Source organism: Macrosteles quadrilineatus, unplaced genomic scaffold (genome assembly GCF_028750875.1).
Source record: "Macrosteles quadrilineatus isolate MER2022 unplaced genomic scaffold, UCM_ALF_1.0 Scaffold_5__1_contigs__length_97177068, whole genome shotgun sequence".
NCBI classification, from domain to species: domain Eukaryota; kingdom Metazoa; phylum Arthropoda; class Insecta; order Hemiptera; family Cicadellidae; genus Macrosteles; species Macrosteles quadrilineatus.
Window position 1 is genome coordinate 43,205,816 of NW_026542598.1, and position 18,885 is coordinate 43,224,700.

General features: G+C 35.2%; 1 protein-coding gene and 1 long non-coding RNA gene across 3 annotated transcripts; one reads left to right on the forward strand and one right to left on the reverse strand.

The window, feature by feature from the left end:
• Positions 1-2,001: 2,001 nt before the first annotated feature.
• On the reverse strand, positions 2,002-14,147 carry LOC128994289 (eukaryotic translation initiation factor 2 subunit 2-like). Of its 2 annotated transcripts, XM_054418707.1 has the most exons (9): positions 13,987-14,147; positions 11,638-11,806; positions 8,830-8,978; positions 8,067-8,191; positions 6,862-6,893; positions 5,489-5,684; positions 4,768-4,866; positions 3,781-3,955; positions 2,002-2,221 (listed from the first exon to the last, which is right to left on the reverse strand). In XM_054418707.1, the coding sequence occupies exons 1-9, from the start codon at positions 14,002-14,004 to the stop codon at positions 2,177-2,179; spliced, it is 1,008 nt and encodes a 335-aa protein (XP_054274682.1). In that variant the 5' UTR covers positions 14,005-14,147; the 3' UTR covers positions 2,002-2,176. The 2 variants fall into 2 exon arrangements, with proteins under 2 accessions (XP_054274682.1, XP_054274683.1); XM_054418708.1 differs by lacking the exon at positions 6,862-6,893 and having other exon boundaries at positions 8,068-8,191; positions 13,987-14,146.
• A 1,864-nt stretch (positions 14,148-16,011) lies between these two features.
• Positions 16,012-18,648, forward strand: LOC128993795 (uncharacterized). The gene is made up of 3 exons (XR_008490825.1): positions 16,012-16,171; positions 17,131-17,202; positions 18,433-18,648. It is a non-coding gene; the product is annotated as an uncharacterized LOC128993795 (long non-coding RNA).
• The last annotated feature ends 237 nt before the right edge of the window (positions 18,649-18,885 follow it).

Consider the following 18,885-nt stretch of genomic DNA (forward strand, 5'->3'; position numbering starts at 1 on the left):
AATTCGCTTAGTCTGCAGGTTTGCTGCGGCGGTGGTATTTTATCTATGTCACTGATTCGCTGGTAAAGTTACCATCGGTGGGTGTACCACGGCATTGGCATAGTCGCAAGTGTGTTGTTTACACGGCCACCGGGCCACCTTTAACTCCGGATTTAAAATATCATGTCATGAGTTTGTGTGTAGACATTTTCAATATAGATTGTTGGTCTGTCTGAAAATATTTGTTGAGATGAAAACTAAACAGGGGGCGGGCAGGCAAGGGTTCAGACTGATAGCTTTGTCACCCCTAACCGTATCATCCGGGATCTTGGGCTTTTTCCCCAAATGTTTTGAAATTAAAGTAGCCAAAACCAGTTTTAGCACTATGTTGAATTTTGATCAAATTCATATTTCTTTAATACAGTCCTACTAAGCTATTAACATTTCCCTAAACACATACATTATTAGCTCCCCTGTAGCAAACCTAACTCATTAAACCCAATCTTATCTCCATCAGGAGATATTTAAATACAAAATCCAATCAAGTAAATATAAATTCCCTTAGATTGCAGTTTTGCTGTGGTGGGGGTGTTTAGTTTTCTACTATATTTCAATATTTTCATAATGGTAGATTTGAAATTTGTAGGCTTATTAACATTTTTGTGTTTAGCCAGCAACATAAAGAAGTAAGGTAGAGAGGACTGAAGAAACAAGCTAATGGGACAACAGTGCGCTTTCAGTTCTTGTGTGTTGGGGCAGAAATACTTTGTGGCAGCAAGAAAGAGTCAGAATGGTGAGCAATGAGCGGAAATTCCAGAAATGCATAGGGCACAGGATCTTCCCCCATAGTGAGCTTAGTAGTAGAGGTGGGGAGCGGTTGCAGCACTTGCTGTGTTCAAACTGGAACAAAAGGTAAATATTTACAATAAGTAATTTGGAGGAGATCACAATGATGTTTAGTGGATGTAAGAATGTTAACTCATTCAACTACTTCTTCAACATCCATCTTGACACTGAAGTTTGGTAAACATTCATTGCCTTGGTCGGTTTGTGTTCGGGTCGAGCTCTGGTCGCATGGTGAACGACAACGACCGGTGGGGTGTTTGGTCATGGTCGTGGTCGAGCTAGTGCGCGCCAGCCCTAATGGCCAATTTTTACAAAAAAGTTCATGAATTGTTATCAATTATTTTTTTGGGTCATGTTTTTTTATCACACATGAGTACATTTAACCAAAATAAAAGTAAAAGAGGAAAACTCTGTCTCCATCCTCTACACTTATGAAAAAGAAGCAAAAAAGGTGTTGTGTGCAATCGTGATTAAACTCACCAATGCCACCAACTTCCACCCAAGCCGGACAGCATTTTTTTTAAGGTGGACCCTTCACATTAAGCCACACATTAGTAATAAGCTTAATATAACCTACACATGTACGGGATTTGAACCCGCGCATGTAGAAATAGTCAATAGTCAATTTATGAACTACTTATCACCAGTGGGTTAGCATTATTTTACCTACTTATTTAATTGAAGTCGTGGGGAACACTGAGTTCACAACAAAACAAACCAAATCCATACCACAATGAGGGAGTTATAATGACGTTTTTAATATTTTCAAAAACTAGTTTTAGGGAATATCAATACAGTATTAGCGAAATTCCCATATAGGGAATAAGCTATTACCATAGGGCTCATGGTAGGACCTGGAACTGGGACTGATTTACTTTTATGTTTTGAGGTCCCCAGAGGCCAAAAACACTACGGTATCCGTTCAAAGTTATATATATGATTTTATTTAGTAGTACCATAAAACATTTTATACAAACACATTTTTCATTGCAGGCAATTTAAACTGAAAAGAGTTGTAAGTATAAAAATCAAAATTCACTTTATCTATAGGTTTAATGCAACCGGAAAATCAAATGGAGATGGGTTGTCTACTTTGGTATTCAAGGGTCAACGGTAGCCCTTTAAAACTAGCCAATGTTAAACTGAAAGTGTTAGTATGGGGAAAAAATCAACCAATTAAGTTACCAAAATCGTATATTAACTTATAAATTTTTACATATGCGCATTTATAATTGAATATATAAATACAAAACAAAGGATGACCAAACACGTTGTCTAGCAGCGAAGGGGGACAGCAGAAGTGTGAGACGCAGCACAGATGTTACGTTAATGTACAAGTGTTGGGAGGTGATTAGGCAGTTTTCGCACGTATTGCCGCTCGCTTTCCAGTCACAGCCTGAAACAAACAACTTGATTAGATCTCAGAAAAGTGCTTTCCTTGTGGGTTGTTAAGCTCACAGCTATCCCCGGCTACTTCCACCTGTTGGCCTTTTGTAGCACTCAACTTAGTCCAAACCTTAGGCTCTTAGCTTAACTCATTGGCATACCAAAATTGCACAACCTGATCACACACAGGGATTTTTTTTCTCCCTTAGCCGTCCACAAAACCAGCTATAATTTCCTCATCCATTTTTTATTTTGTCATAAATTACTGTCTTCCTCCTTAGAAAGATTAGGAAACAATTCTCAAATATCTATACACCAGTGTTTACACTAGATTGTAAATTAGACAGTCACCGGATTTTAACACAAAACATATCCTAAAACCCTCTTGTTGTTATTAGTCTTTTTCTCTTCCAAAACTGGTTAGACAACTAAAGAAACAAAAAACTATTGCAGATTCACAGAAAATGATTATTGTCCCAACAAGTAATGTTATCCCTCAGAATAATGTCAAACTAGTAGCAATGTCCCAGGACAGGAATGCTTGAGCTCATTAGTGGCAGGACAGAAATGTTCTGTCCAAGTTTGCCAGTGGATTAAGAGACATTTGTTTTTTTTTTTTACACACACTTTATTACTTTAGAAAATCTAGACACAAGATCTTTGGATAGTCTTTATTTCTTTCATTTTAAATATTTTACCTAGCTTTAGTTTGGTTATTATTGTATATTTTTATTTTTATAATACTCATGTCAGAGAAATATGGGATATGACCTAAAAAAGTTGCAAGAAAAAGTGTTATGGTTCCGTTTCATTTTTTAGTGGATAAATGTACCCATATACTCTTTGACAAACCTTTCCAAAGAGCAGTTTTATTTACTGGATACTGAAGATCATTTATGTGCTGTACATTTGATATAGTATTTTTCTAAGACTCTTTGTGATTTTTTTTTCACTCAAGTCAAAAGAACTAAACTAAAGAATGAAAACCACAGAGGTATGATAACATTTAATAGAGCTTTTTTAAACTAAAAATACTCTAGACAAAGAGGAAATCGCCTTAATTTATTTTATACATTAGAAAGTCATGGACATGAAATAAAAAGCTAGAGCCTCATTAAAACTAAAAGATTTACAAACTACTTGAGGTCCAAACAGTGACACAATAAGACCACTATTGACTAGTTTTTAAAGAGGTTGGCGGCCTCTTTTAACCTTGCATTTGCCACATAGACAGATCTGTACGTGGAACGTATCCTCTTGACGCCATTCCTGTATCTATGTATTGTACTTTAATGAATAAAGTTATATGAAATGAAATCCAGCAAAGGAAGGGTTGAGCCGGTACAGTACGAAGGTGAACTGTATTGATAAAATGTTTGCGGCAGTGTCCAAAATCCAAACCCACGACATTGAAGTCGTGCCTAGGGCTCAAAGTCCGTGACGCTACCAACTCACCAAACTACAGTAACTTAAGCTAAACAGAGGTCTTCCACCTCCAGTATAAACCGTTTTAACATTCCTCAACCATTTACTCTATTTCAACACAGATTTAACAAAAAACAGCCGTACCTGGAAACCAGATTTGATGCTGGCCACAGAGCATCGGGAGCCGCAAGTCTCACATTGCAGGAAAAACAAGCGAGTGTCCTTCTGCAGGATGGTGTCGGGGGATCTGCACGTGTGACAAGTCACGTACTCCTTGATGTAACGTCTCAGCACATTCTCTATCTGCTTCTGCTGAAATCTACATAAAACGTAAAACGTTATACACTTGTCAAAATGAAAGCAGTTTGATGAAAGGTACAGTATGACAAAAATAAATACCGTAATCACTCTGTATGAAAATGTCTTTTTGACCCTTGCTCATTTTCCGACCTCGGCTTTGGTCTTTTAACTTAAGCTGGAGTTGAGAATAATTACTTTAAAACCTAATAATATACACTATTATTGGATTAACTTTTGAAAAAAAAAACAACAAATATTCAAAACTATGATTGTCAAGGATTTTGATTATATTTTTTAGTTCCAATTTGGCCTTAGAAGAATATTTCAATCATATTTCATGTTATTTCACAATAGTACTAAATACAAACAGTTCAGTCCCAATCCAATTCTTTCAATTCCGTAGACTGGACCGACTGCACTAAGTTCATCAGTAACTTTGTATTAAATTCCCTTTCTAAGGCCATCAGTTGCCATTTTATTTTCACTTTTTTAATAAATTATCAGCTTATTATTATTTTTGTTAAGCAAGCAGCAGTTTTTTGTTTTATTTATTATTTTGGACATTATTAAATTCAGTGTTGCAAAGAACTAGGAAACTACGGAACTAGGTAACAGTGCAAGTGAAATCTCCCATCATCACAGGGCGCCCCTAACTACATCCTATCGACCTCAGGATGTCAAAAGGTGCGTGCATCTAAATACTAGCACTACAAAATTTGTCTTTTTATTGAATTTTAAAAGTGACGTATTCAAATTATCCCACAATGATCTTAAACATTTTGGTTTCACTTTTTTTTACTCTACCTTAAAAGTTATCTTTTGTTTACTAACCTGCCCTTGATGATGAGTTGACTGTTTCCGTCCACGGAACCGCTAGTTCCCAACTCGGCCAATAAGAAGTCTAACAAGTGCTTCGGTTGTCGATGTAACCTATCACACAACACTTTTATAAGAGAATAGAAAGCAAAATAAATAGCAAGAAGGGTAATATAAGAGAAGAGAAAGCATAATAAATACCATGAAGGGTAAAATACTTGGCTGTTAATTGCTTTGTAAGTGTGTAAAAAGACAACAAACAGTGTTAAGATCCAAAAATATCAACAAGAATTTGATAAATTATTTTAGACATGAAGAGATAAGGGCTGAGATAGAACAATTGGTTTGACAAGGGATTTCTATGTTCTAAATCCTGTGCACTAAGTAAAATATATTAAACTAAAACTAAACACTTAAAAGAGAGATAATTAGACCCTATTGTAATAATATTTCAAATCAATTTAAATGCATGAAATGCATGAAATTCTGTTCATGTAAAACATGACATAAGACGCAGTGTCCCACAAGCTACAGAAATTTTGATTGTTGTCCGTTTTATAGAATTCAAAAGAGGCCTAGGCCCTAATGGGTAAGTTTGGACAGAAGAAAAGTGGAAAAAACAACAGAGGCCTTACACAATTATATGATGGACTTCATAAATATTTACAGTACATCTGAAATAATCTTTCACAATTGTAAAATTACAATAAATCAAAAAAATTTTCAAACAACTTACGTTTTACAGATTTCTGTAAAGTTAGCGAAGGATGTTTTCTTGGTGCCGATTCGCACGACCTGTGGAGGCCGCATGACAAACTTCTGTTTCTTGCCAGCGACCATGTCTGGGTTCTTGTCTCTCATGATGTCAAACACTCGGGTGAGCAGCTCATCGTAGGTGTAGTCTCTGTCGGAGCCCAGCCAGGTATCCTCCGCTGCCGCAAACATGACAAAATCATTGTGGAAACTAAAACTTTGATATATTTAAAGAAAAAAACATAAAGTACACCTTCTTGACCAACCGTAAATAAACTGCCGCTTAGATACCTGCTTCTGTTTGTTCAGGTGAAATCAGAGGTCGGTTTATCTGCAAAACTGGCTAGACCTGACAGGTTAGTAAAAAAAAAAAAATAAATAAAAAAAAACAGTAATATGAAAAACAAAAACCTGCTGACTTTTTGACCCTTTTTTAGGCACCAACCTAAGATTAGTCTTGTGAGGGTTAGTTAAAAGAGGGTTTACGTAGCTGGGTTGCCTGCCAAGTGATGCAATAGTTGCCGATTCGATCCTGAGAAAGATCAGTTGTTTTATGATTTGAAACTAGACCCAGCTGTCCTTGAAAAATGATCCTAGCTTAAGATGCCCTTAAGCTAATCACAAAACTAAAAACCAGGAACCAGGGTGTTTTGGTTGAGGGTGTGAGTTATGTGTGTTGTCACAAAGGAGGATATCAGCTAGCTTTGCTCGAAGTGTAGGCAGGCCATAGAACATACAGAAGAGACACTGGACACACAACATTTTGTCCCCTGAAAGACTTAGTCAAGTGTAGAGAAAGCATCCAATACTTAACAACCAAAGGAAACAATAAGTAAAGTCATTTCACTCCTTTCTTCACTCACCATGCATTCATATTAAAACTTGTAACTTAATGTTAAAATAGGTATAAAGGAATAAGGATCAGTTTATGAAATTTGTTAGAGAATGTAAAGGAATAAAGATCAGCTAGCTTACCTGAGAAACTTAAGTCCATGGGCCAATAGATGCACAGTAAAAAGAACACAAAAACATAAAAATGATATTTTATCCTGATGTAAGACTCATTCAGAGAGTAGTTAGAAGAGAAATTACCCTACTCTCTGAAGAAATTCTACATCAGGACGAAATATCAGTATTAGGTTTTGTGTTCTTTTATTGTGCATCAATAAGCCCAAGGACTCTAATATTCTCAGATTAACTATCTGAACTATATTGCTTTAAAAAATCTAGTCATTCTCTCTACACTACATACTCACACTACTCAACAATAGTATAGTGTTGCTGAATGTGTGCAAGCTAAATTGGACAATTGACCAGACAAACTTGTTAACACAAATTGAACAAGGAAATTCTTACCAGGCTCCAGTTTTCGCTCAATTTCAGCGCAGCATGTAGGCGAAATAAGCAAAGTTAGTGAACATCTAATTTAAATAGCGGAGTGGACCAACATTTATAATTTAATGGTTACAAAAATGCTGTTGGGTTTCTTGCTGCTGCTAGTCACAGTTGCAGTTCAAGTTACACAATTAGGAAACTAGTGGGCTTTGGATTAGTAATTTGTAATTTATGTAACTATAAGATACTTAGAAATTTGCCTTAGACAATTACTTAGCAGGTCAAAATCCAATAGCTGCCACTAACTCCTTTTAACCCAATATGCTGGGGCAGGTTAGGTTAGATACACTGCATGTAGGTACCGTATTTCAAAAAATAACTTAAATATTTTTTTTTTTATAATAAAAAAGAAACAACCAACTTAACTTAATTCTGGTCTATCGAATTACTGGACTTTTGAACGTAAATAGATCAAAATAATGAATTGAATCTTATGACAAAAAGGATGCTTTAGAAGCGTGAGATTTAAAGTTTTATTCTAAAATAACAAAAACAGACAATACAGTTATTCGCCTAGTAAAACAAGCATAATATCTCCCAACCGTTACGTTACATTATTTACAAGTAACAGGAGCTGTTCCTTGACATTCCTGCACCCAGATGATTGATGATCTTACATCCCTAATTTTTATTTTTGTAAAACAGTATGAACCGAGAAGATGTTACACTACAAGCTTAACCATAGCATTTTGTATCCATACAGTTAGTTATAAATATGGGAGTTGACTTAGTTATGACAATGCGGAAAAACATAGGAAGAAAAAACTCTGTGATCAAATTGTAGCAAATTAAGACTATAGTATGTGAGTTATAATTTCTCTAACAGCCATTAAAAAAGAAAAAAAATAGTTATACTTTACAATGTACAAAACCTAAGTGGGTGGAAAGTAACTTTAAGCAATTAATAGTATATAGTTTCCGGTACTTTGGTATTATACGGACCACACCTAACGACCACTTTATTAGTTTAACCTAACCTAACCTAGGGTTGGTTAGGTTAGGTTAGATGAGTTTAGAAATATTTTTTATTAAAACTAATTTAAAATCTTATTTGGAAGTCAATTTATCGGTGTGGTTGGTATGATACCAAAGCACCTAGTTTCCTACTAAACAACGCATCTAGGCCTTCATGTATATCCAAAACTTAATGACAGATTGCTTTAATACCATGGTCTTTATCTCCCTGATCCTTTTCCTTCTTTTCTTCTTCAGCTACAAGTTCGTCCAGATCCTTCTTCTTTTTCTTTTTCTTCTTTTTGGTCGAAAAGTCCATATCAAGGGATAAACTGTCCTGTAAAAATATGAGCACACAGTTAGAATTTTCTAAAATTTAGAAGTAAATTATTTTGGTTACACTATCATCTAGAGCTCATAAAGTTTTAATTTTTCTTTCTACAATAGAATTTCATTATGTTTCAAGATCATGAATCTGACTATGGATTTTCATTTCTCTATACCACTGATTCTTGAATATTGGTTTCGGTATCTAGAATCGTTTGTCAAAAGTCGTTACCAGTCCCCAACTGTCTCCGAAGATCGCATGGTCAAAAGTTCTTGTTTTTGCCGCAATCTTGGATGATGATGATGATAAGAACCAGAGGATGATGTCTAGGGTTTAGGAGTTTTTGAGAACTAATATAGGGTAGTTATTGAATTAAATAATCTAACTACAAAAATGCTCTTCTAAACACCTGCTCTTGTTATCCAAAACAAAATAAAACCTAATTGAGAGTGAAATATTTGTTGGACTAAGGCATGGTCATGATTTATCAACATCTAAAGACCCATCAAGTGACAACCGGTATGCCAAGCTGCTGCAGGAGTGTGTCTTAAACTTAGTACAGGAGAGTCAATTTAATCTTTCAACTCGCACATATACTTTTGGACAATCTGAAATCAATACGTATTGGCCTACAAATAAGTGTATACCTCAATTGCCTCCTCATTTTCTCCTCCCTCCATTCCATCTTCTTTCGTCTTGCCAGTGGTGTCTGGCAGGGCTCCATCGAGTTCTTCTAAATTAAACGCCTTCTTTTTCTTTTTTTTCTTCCTTCCAAAATTGTCTAGATCTAAGTTATCTGAAAACAGACACAACACCAAATTGATTAGTTATATCGGAATAAAAACAGAAATAGAATGATGGGATGGATTTTATATTGGACGCTGAATAAGACATCCAATCTATATAGACCAGCTGTCAACATTTTTAGCGAATTTCCCTATAGGGAAGTAGCTATTATCGTAGGTGGCAGGGTAAGACCTAGACCCGGGATTGATAATAGTTTTTAATTTTGATGTCCCTAGAGGCTAAAAACACTATTCGTTCTAATTTGTATATATATTATATATACGTCCGTGAACACAATAACTTGAGTAGCCTAATTTTTCTCAGATTTTTTTAAAATTTGGCTTAGAGGTGTAGGGCAAGATATAGGCCTACTTGAATGGGTTCGCAAATCATCATGATCGGAATAGGCCTATGGCAACGGGGTGTTATGGGGGGTTTTATGGGATAAAAATTGGTTTTTTTTTTTTTTACGGCTCAAAACATAAGATTTCCCAATTTCTCTTGAGACCTTTTTAAGAGCTTAGAAAAGACAAATAATGTAGTATATTGAAGTGTTATTATAAATACAGTTATGTTATTGGTTACAAAAAAATTCAATAAATAGTAAATTTAAAATTCCCATGTATTTCTTATGGAGAATAAGTTATGGGGATAGTTCGATAGTCGTAGTTCATAAGTTGTCATAGTTCGATTGTTTTTGGATATATTTTGATCAAACTTGACAAATTTATTTAGGTACGGTAAGCTATTCATATTTTACTAAAAAAAACACACTTTATTACCCTCCCTTTAGCAGCAAACCTAGGTACTTGTTTAACCTAACGTTATTTAAATAGATTTAATCGAAAATCCAATCAGGTAAATAGAAATGCGCTCAGTCTGAAGGTTTGTTGCGGCAAGGGTATTTATTTCATTAACACGTTCGCTGCTGACCGCTAGATGCCGGTACGACGCCAGGAGCTGAACTAACGCTTGCCGCTGCGTAAACATTGCTGCCGATACACTGAATTACAGTAAAAACAACAGTAGTTGTACTGGATGGCAATGTTCTGCAATAAAACTGGCTTTGGACATAGTACTAAGTGATTCAGATGGATAGCAACACTAGCCAGGTTGCAGTCGGTAAAGTAGTGTCGCTATCTAGCAGGAAAGAGGTGGGACAAAGCCCTGTTCTAAACGACCCTGGTGGTGATTTTGGGAGAATATATTTTTTATTGTCAGAAAAGTACGTCCCCACGAGCTGCAAAGACATATAGGACGCTCGTGACGAGCTGGCTGATCCATGGTAACGTTAAACATCAATGAACGGTGTGGTTCCGGAACGTTCCTAGCTCCTGGCGCCGTGGTCCATTTGATGTTGTGGCCCGTTTGACGTTCCGGAACGTCTGTAGCGAACGTGTTAAAAGAAAATATACTAGTCTATAGTTGTGTGAGACAGTCACAGAATGTGCTAAAGTATCTAAAATTCTATTTTCTAAAGCCTATTAATTTTTTTTGTTAACCAAGTTGATTGGTTATTTAAGCTATAACAGTTGCTTTAACTCACAATAAGTTATTTATTTAGTTTGATTTGATAAAAACTTTGTGTATTCGACAGAAGCTAGTAATTTAGATCAGTACAATCTGTTGGTGACTGATGAAAAAAAAAAACTCACAACAAATTGAGATGGATGTTTTAAAGTTGTACCAGTAGGCCTAGATACCTACTAATACAACTATACCAATATCTCATTTTGTTGTTAAAGATTTAAGTTATCGGTATGCCTACTAGAACAAATGTTTCCGTGTGGGATGAAAAAAAAACCAAAGTCAGGAAAAGATAGATAGGCCTATGTTGTATTAAATGTTCTAGACTACGGTAGGTACCTTATAAAACCTAGGAGAAAGTACAAACTTGAATTTTAACAATTTGAGTCATAGCTAATAAAAGACCATGTCAACAGGATTTTATGTCTAATCAACTGTAGACAAATATCGTGCAACTTGTGTTAAAACTTTGTTTTAAAACTAAATAGAATCTGACATAGGCCTACACTAAGCCTGCCATTAATAGACTAATGAATAACTTTTCTCCTGTTTAAAACGATGCTCAAGAGTGTTGTTGCTATCGCTAAAGACGATCACCAATGTCACCAAGACCACAATATATGGTCACTGGTGTTACCGTACTACAATATCAGGATAGGAGAGTGTCAAAAATAGTAAACACAAAAAAATAAATTGAAAAGTTAAAACATCGTATCTTGTTGTTACTGTCAATGACCGATTCCCAAATAACATAAGATAATAGACAAGTCAACGTTTATGAGACAACCATAGGCTCAGGTATTTAGGGGGGAGGGGATATAAGAGCAAGGAAGAGTGGGGAACGGCAAGCACTGTGTGGAAATTCCTACCACACGGGGCTCAGGGTCTTCCTTCACCGTGAACGTTGTGGAGTGCATGAGGCAAGGAGGGCGGTGCGTAACTTTGCCCTAGAAACCACCACTAGTGCTACACTAGACACCACTTGAGTGTATCGTTGAATCCTCTGCTCCTTACTTCTCTGGGATTAAAAGGTGAACAACTTAAGGTATTTTAATATAGGCTACAGCCTTGGCCAATTTCAATGATTGTTTTGTTGACCTGCTAAATTTAGAAAACAAGAAAACATTAATTTTGAACCATACCATCGATGTCCATGTCCTCAGTCTTGGCTGGTTCCATGTTCTCCTTGTCCGTAGCACTGGCATCAGCACCATCCCCATCTACACCACCAGTTCCCTCTGCCATGGCTGACTCAATATCAAATGTGGTCTTCTTTTTCTTCTTCTTCTTTTTGAGAGAAGGATCAAAAATCTGAAAACAGCAACACAATTATTAGGGGTATACGTAAGTTAAGTTACTTATTTTTAAAACAACAAGTTATCTTGTAACGTGAGAAATTTTTAGGATTTTGAGGAACGGTAGCAGGCTTAACTTACCTGAATTGGAAAGAGCCCTTAGTAATTAGCACAAGAAACATGAAACATTGGACTATTAAGTTAAACTTTATTTAGCCTCCCAGTACCCTACCTAACGCAACTTAGTTAAGTGTTGTGCTTCTTGTTTCAGTTTGAACACTTTCCCATGCAGGTAGGCCTAAGCCTGCTATTCTCACTAAAAACTTAGGTCCTTGTGCTTTGTGATTGTACTTTTTTACGAGGAAATTGTAGTACCGTATTACAATGGTTTCAAAGAGAGAAAATACTAATTAAATTCTGTAACTAAACACACTATAGAGCACTGTAAGTTAACCAATATTCTTTTCATTTGTCAGCTAAACTTCTTGTTTACACGCTGTAAACCTGGACTTTGGGGTTCGACTCATGGAGAATTCCCCATACAGGAAATGTATATATTAGCCTTGCACTGTTAATTTTAAGCGGGCCATTCCAATCATGCTCTGCAACTGAAGTTCTCATAATTTCTGTAACCTTAAAACAACAAAAGATTGAGACGATCCAACCCAAGCTACTACCATGATGTTTCCTTAGTGGCGAAAGACTAAGGAAGAAAGAAGTTAGACCACTTAGTTAACTGTTGATTATACCTAATATTTCAACAACACAGGTCAACCCCAAAATAAAGTGTGTGGTTCTAAAAAAAACTTAACTTCCAGGCTTCAACACATATGTAGGCGTACCGGTATGTGCAGATATGGCTTTCAGTTGTTTTGTAATTTAGTCTCTCTACGATGGTTGAATAGAGTTTAAAAGTATTGTTAAGTTAAGTTATTGTTAAGTATTCTTGTTGTTAAGCTTAGTTGGTATTGTTACTTGAGGCCGGTTCAAAGTGTTACACTTGACATGAAAATAAAAGCCTAAGAATTGGAAACATTTAAGTTAGCCTCAAAGTTTTGGAAAATCTTTAACTTAAAGTTGGTTAAGTTAATGAGGTCAATCAACATAGTTAGGCCCTACCTATAAGTTATTTCCCGAGTGGGAATGCTTTTGAAGCAGATAGTCTAGATAACAACAATTTTGTAGGCTACACTTTACTTGACGTCCTACAATCATTCGATTGGTTTTTTCGATTTGATATTTTCATTCGATTCTTTCATTCGATATATCGTTTGGTTAGTTAGGTTAGGTTAACCTTACCTAACTAACCAAACGATATATCGAATGAAGCAATCGATTACCTAATCGATATATCGATCGATATTTTCATTCGAATGAGTGTAGGACGTCAAGTAAAGTGCAGCCATTTTGTAGTATAAAAAATCACTTTTATTATCCCAATGTGAGGGGAAATGTTTGAAATAGGCTATCATTAAAATGACAATAAAGGTTTAGATTCAGCGGGACATTAACTTAACTTAGATGTATGAATACAAACAAAGTAATACAGTCATTTCATTACTCATTGACTGGACCTACGCCTAAAGAAAACACACGCAAAACCGCAACTTTTTATTTTGCAGTTGTGATGAGGAAAATGGATTCTAGGCCTCTTTAGATAAAAACCTAAACATGAATTATGCCATTGTGTGTGATAAAACTTACTGTGTAAGTATTAATAGGCCTTTGCCTGTGATGCTACAAAAAACCACCATATTTAATGGTTCCATATGGATAATAATAGGGCAAGTGAGGTGGCAAGTTGAAGATTCAGGACAAGATTATAAATCTAATTTTTAGACATTTGAGTCCCTTATTTAAAAATAGAACTTAATAAACTAAGAAAAATAAACACATTAGCATTTGAACTAGGGTAGGTGGACCATGTAGCCTATTAGAGGTCTGAAAAAAAAACACCAAGACTAGGCCTTAGTTAGGCCAATTACCTAAAAAGTGGACACATTAAAAATAGTCCAAGGCATAGTCCAAGTTGAAACTTGTTTTATAGATAACTTTATAAAAGTTTTAATACAGGCCTATATTTTTTTTTAAAGGCTGTGCATAAGAGTTGTAATGAAGGAAGTAGGTGTGGAGCGGTAACCCTAAAATGAGAGTTCACCAACAAAATTAACCTAATTATAAATGGTTGTAACATACCGACTCCTCTTCTGTCATTATGGAGATGTTTAATTTAAAAAGCTAAGTAAATATTCTAAATTTCTCGGTCTGAATTACAGTAGCTTATGTTGGCAAATTAACATTCATTTGATATTGACAACATCTATTGCATCAGCCAAGCAGAGTTCGAGAGAAATCGTCATCAATCGGCAGCATCGGCAGCAATCCTTGTGGTGAAGGAAGCAGACCAAATGTGAAACATGGTAGCCAAACGTTGATTTTGAGAAAATATTATCATACTAGTAATAAATATACACTAGGAGGACTTGTACGATTTCTTACGAAAAAAGATTGAACTGTCTTCTTGTATGAATACCCCATTCAGTTGATAAAATAGTTATTATATTATTAGTGAAATAAGTATAATAAAATGATACTAATTTTATGAGAATGGTTTTCATGATGATATGGATGATGGGTACCCAACAGCTGGCACAAAGTTGTTTGTCTCTTGCTCACTATTGTGAGTTTTAAAGTCTGGCTAGTTCTTAAAAATCTTATATGTTCATCTTGGGCTTTGAATAAATTATCCTTATGATAATCCTGACTTAAGAAACAGCTTATCTCAGTCAGTAACACAGCTACAGCTACACAGATCACACCCGATCACACCATTGATTCTACATTCATCCTTCGCATTCAATTTCAATATTTGGGTTAAAATACTCACCGAGGTGGCGTCCCCCTTCTAATTGCTAATGCAAATAATTGTTAATCAATGAAAAGTCTCAGTTCCCAGGATTTCACCATTATACAGAATACCGGAGCATTTGGAGTGTCGCCATAAAATGGGGGGCAGCATGAGATGATAAAAACAATATGGAAGTCGAGAAACACATTCTAACTTTAAATCCAGGTAAATGTTTCACCAGATAGGCTATATTAAAATAATGGTTTAGAGGAAAGGCTTTGGAAAATGTAAATATAGTACAGGGTGAGGTAGCACCCCGATTTTCTGTCGTTGTCACATTATAATAAAGCAACAATGAACAAACAGCTGTGTGCTTATAACATCAATCAAACTACGAAATTTTAGTAAACATTGTGCCTGGCGCTTGTAACAACACTGAGATTTTGATGTAGGAACCTATTTTTAAAATATAGTGATTCTTATGCAAACACTCAGATATTTTTTGGACCACATTCCATACTTGGTCAATATGCTGCTGTTCCAGATTGGAAAACATAATAGGGAACGGGGTAAAATTATTTGGGGGATAACAGCTTAAACCATGAAAACAATCAGTGGTTGCCGCAAAACTCTTTATACACCAGCAATAATGTTGAAAGAGTGTGAATCGCAGTAACTCTCAAAGTCCAAAGAAGTTTGCCAGAATCCTTTCATCGTTGGAAGCTTTTGTGTTGGCTCTTTGCTTTCTTTGGGGGTTCTCCCTATAAGCTACTTGAAATTTAAGGTTTTTCAAAGTTGCCCTAGAGATTTTTTTTTATTTACAAAAAACCAAAGTGATTCCTGAAGAAATGCTGGAAGGAGTATTCAATGGTACCTATTCAATGGCATTTTGAAGTGACTGAAAATTAATGTAAAGTAGGACAAGGGCGTCACTTAAAGGATTTCGTTTTCAAGAAATGGAAAAATGACTTTGTTAAGTTAAAATGGCAAAATATAAGCTGTGTTTCCATGTGCTATTGATTTGTATAGGTCAAATAGTATTGAATTTGTACTTTTGGGGCGCTTTCATTGCCTCACCCTGTATATAATTTTTATTGGTTTCAACAGAAGGTTAACATCAGGCTCAAATATCATAAGCATGAAACTACAAAGTAATGTATTTAATTACTTCACATTAACTTCACATTTACTGTCATCACATTAAAATCAGGAATAACTCTACTGTATTGTAAAAATTAGTAGGTTTAATATAAAAAGTATGTATTTTATTTAGAAAACAAGATACAATTATTCAGACTAGTTAATAACAAATTTCAATATGAAGTATTTGTCAACATTGGTGAGTTTTAAATCTTAATAACAGTCACATTGTATAATAATAAGAACATATGGTGAATGTAAATTGAATCATTGTTGACAAACTAGTGTTTCCTAGGATATAAAGGAGTTGTGGATATTTTTCAGTGAAAATAGTTTTAAATTTATAAATCTTCAAAGACCATCAGTGCCTAATACCATCATCTGCAATGGGTGGTAAGTATATTAAGTGTATATTTGATAATATTTATAGTTCTCTTTTTTGATACTAAATAAATCCATGTACCTATATGTAGGATATCAGTGATAGGTAATGTTTGATACATAAATAATTGGGACTGCTACTACACTGCAATTCCTTCCAGTTTACAAAATTGTGACTTAAAAGATGAACTAAAAAAATACTCATACTAATAAAAGTAAACGGATTGTGGATATTTATAGGCATGCACTGTGGATACGATACTCCCTGGTGTGGGTTCCGAACTAGTGAGTACTACGACTTTCCGCAGTACTATCCTGATAATTAGACCATATAATTTGTTAATACCAAGGAAAAAAGTGGTTCCGATTCCACTATAAAATGTAGGTCCCATTTATTAGCCATTAGCTGTATGGGCTATTAATTAACAGCTGTGTCTAAGAAATATGTCGGCCTTAGTCACTAACAAGACTACAAAGATCGCGCCACTCATCCTACACTCATCACCATTCATACTTGGCTTAAAATAGGTCATATAGTTCCTACCTACTTTGTATGGTCGCCACTTCATTGAAAAGTAGAAAAGTATTAAAGTATTAAACATACAATTGACTCTTTCAGCCCTAAAGATAAAATTATCTTGTTTAGTTATGCCTATAATTATACCTAATGTTTTACTTTTACCTTTAACACAAACTTCTTATGATATAAGTTTTAGGTAGACTCACACACCCAGTAAGAATAAGTCAAAATGGGCCATATATGCATGTTTAGAGGGGCAACTGATAAAAGCATGTATCTTGTTACCTTTAACCCAAGCCCCCACCAGTGGTGCTTACAGGGACCTTGGGTCTATAGGTAGTTGAGGTTGGTTGGACATATATAAGACATATTTTTTATTTACTTACCGCAAATTTAATAGCATGTACACTGCTAATCAAGATATTATTTAATAATGTGCTATCAATTACAGCTTGTTTTGGGAAGAAACCCCCTGCGGAGGAAAGTAATGGTGATCAACATGAAGGTGGAGAACAAGATCAAAGTAATTATAAACAATCTTTACTAATCCCAAAACAATTATTTGAGGCAAAGATAAAAGAGAGATGAAAGATAAAAAGATGAACTTTGGTATAGAATTTGTTTATTGTTGATAAAGTTCAATGTTGTGTTTCTAGCATAATTGAGAGAAACATTTTTTTTTAATAGGCTAACATAAAATATAACATTGGTTAAAGCACTTAAACAAACTTGAGTCTATGAACAAATCATAATTTTACAATTAATTCTTCTTTATTTTACCTAAGACTCATTGAAAATTATGAAACTACATTATTCTGTCCAAATGTAAACTGATGTGGCATAATTAATGAAAGAGTGTGAGTCGCAGTAACTCTCAAAGTCGAAAGAAGTTTGCCAGAATCCTTTCGTCGGAAGCTTTTGTGTTGGCTCTTTGCTTTCTTTGGGGGTTCTTTGGGGGTTGGGGGTTTGGGGGTATACAACAGAGATAATTTGGAATTTCATACTCTATTTTCATGGTACCAGTACCAGTAGCAAAGATCCGAATAGGGAAATTCGCTAAAAAATTACTGAGTGACCAAGGTAAAAGAGGTGGTTTTTAAAAAGGACCAGTTGTTGTTTTGTTTAAGTTCCTTTTTGTCCACACTTGCTATTCTAGTTATAGTCTTAAGTACAGTACTTATAGGAGATTTCACCCAGGGTTTTCAGTGTTGTAAATAAATATTGATTAGTGGGTGTTAACTTTTCATTAAATATCCTTAAAATCCACCAAGGTTATGGGGTTAAGCATGTAAATGTGAGAGGTAAATAAATACATCACAAATAAATCATACAATTTGGCTACCTTGGTGTGTGGAGGGGGGGGGGGGGTTGATATAACATAAACTGAAGTAAGTCATCCTAGAAACATTTATACAACTCATGGATATAGAATTCACTGCCTCCTGGCCTGTATATCAGAATTATAAGGTGGAGACATATTTGATTTTAATGGTAAAAAAAAGTATAATTACAAATTCAGTGGTTAATGTGCATTTTTATATCATTTTCTTCTATTTAACAGAGTAATATTGTTTTATTTTTGTAATGAGCTTAACTGTGACTTAGGTTTGCAACTGTTTCTTACCAAAAATAATTGATTTCAGTGAAAATTTATAATGCCTTTTGGTTTTGAAACTATGTTTCTTACTGATAATCCAACATGGCTCAAGTATGTAAGTGATTTAGTTTATTGTAAACTGTCTATTTGTTACAGTGTGTGCCGCAAAAGTCAACATCCGCCCGACTCGAGTGGCGACACCGTACCTAACTTGGTGGCGGTGGATGCAGATCATGACTCCGCAGTTGCAGCCAAACTGTTCCTCAGCCTCCTAGAAATTCCAGCCATGAAATTAATGCAGACACAGTTAAATTATTGTTAATCAATTGCTGAGTGAGATTAATGCCTGTTATTAAAAATTATCGTCTCAAACACTTTTTAGTTTCTATTTTAGATAAGAATCTACAACAATAATGAGATCTTAAAGGTAAATCAATGGTCACTTGGATAAATCCACTTGGTTCAAGTAATGGTGGATAAAAAATGGAACACTCTAAACCAAGTGCTGATCTTTAAAGTGCTGTTGCACCATTTTATTGTAAGTATACAGCCTGACTGCGAACTTGTGATGTACTCTAATCTTCCAGCGCGGAAATGCTCACAACATCA

Bases quoted from the DNA above. Each gene is read 5' to 3' on its own strand.
- LOC128994289 (XM_054418707.1), bottom strand. The intron at 8,192-8,829 runs GTATACACTTAT...ATATTTTTACAG, and splicing joins AAAATGAGGAGGCAATTGAG to GACAGTTTATCCCTTGATAT. The intron at 5,685-6,861 runs GTAAGAATTTCC...TGTTTGCGGCAG, and splicing joins TGAGCGAAAACTGGAGCCTG to CGGAGGATACCTGGCTGGGC.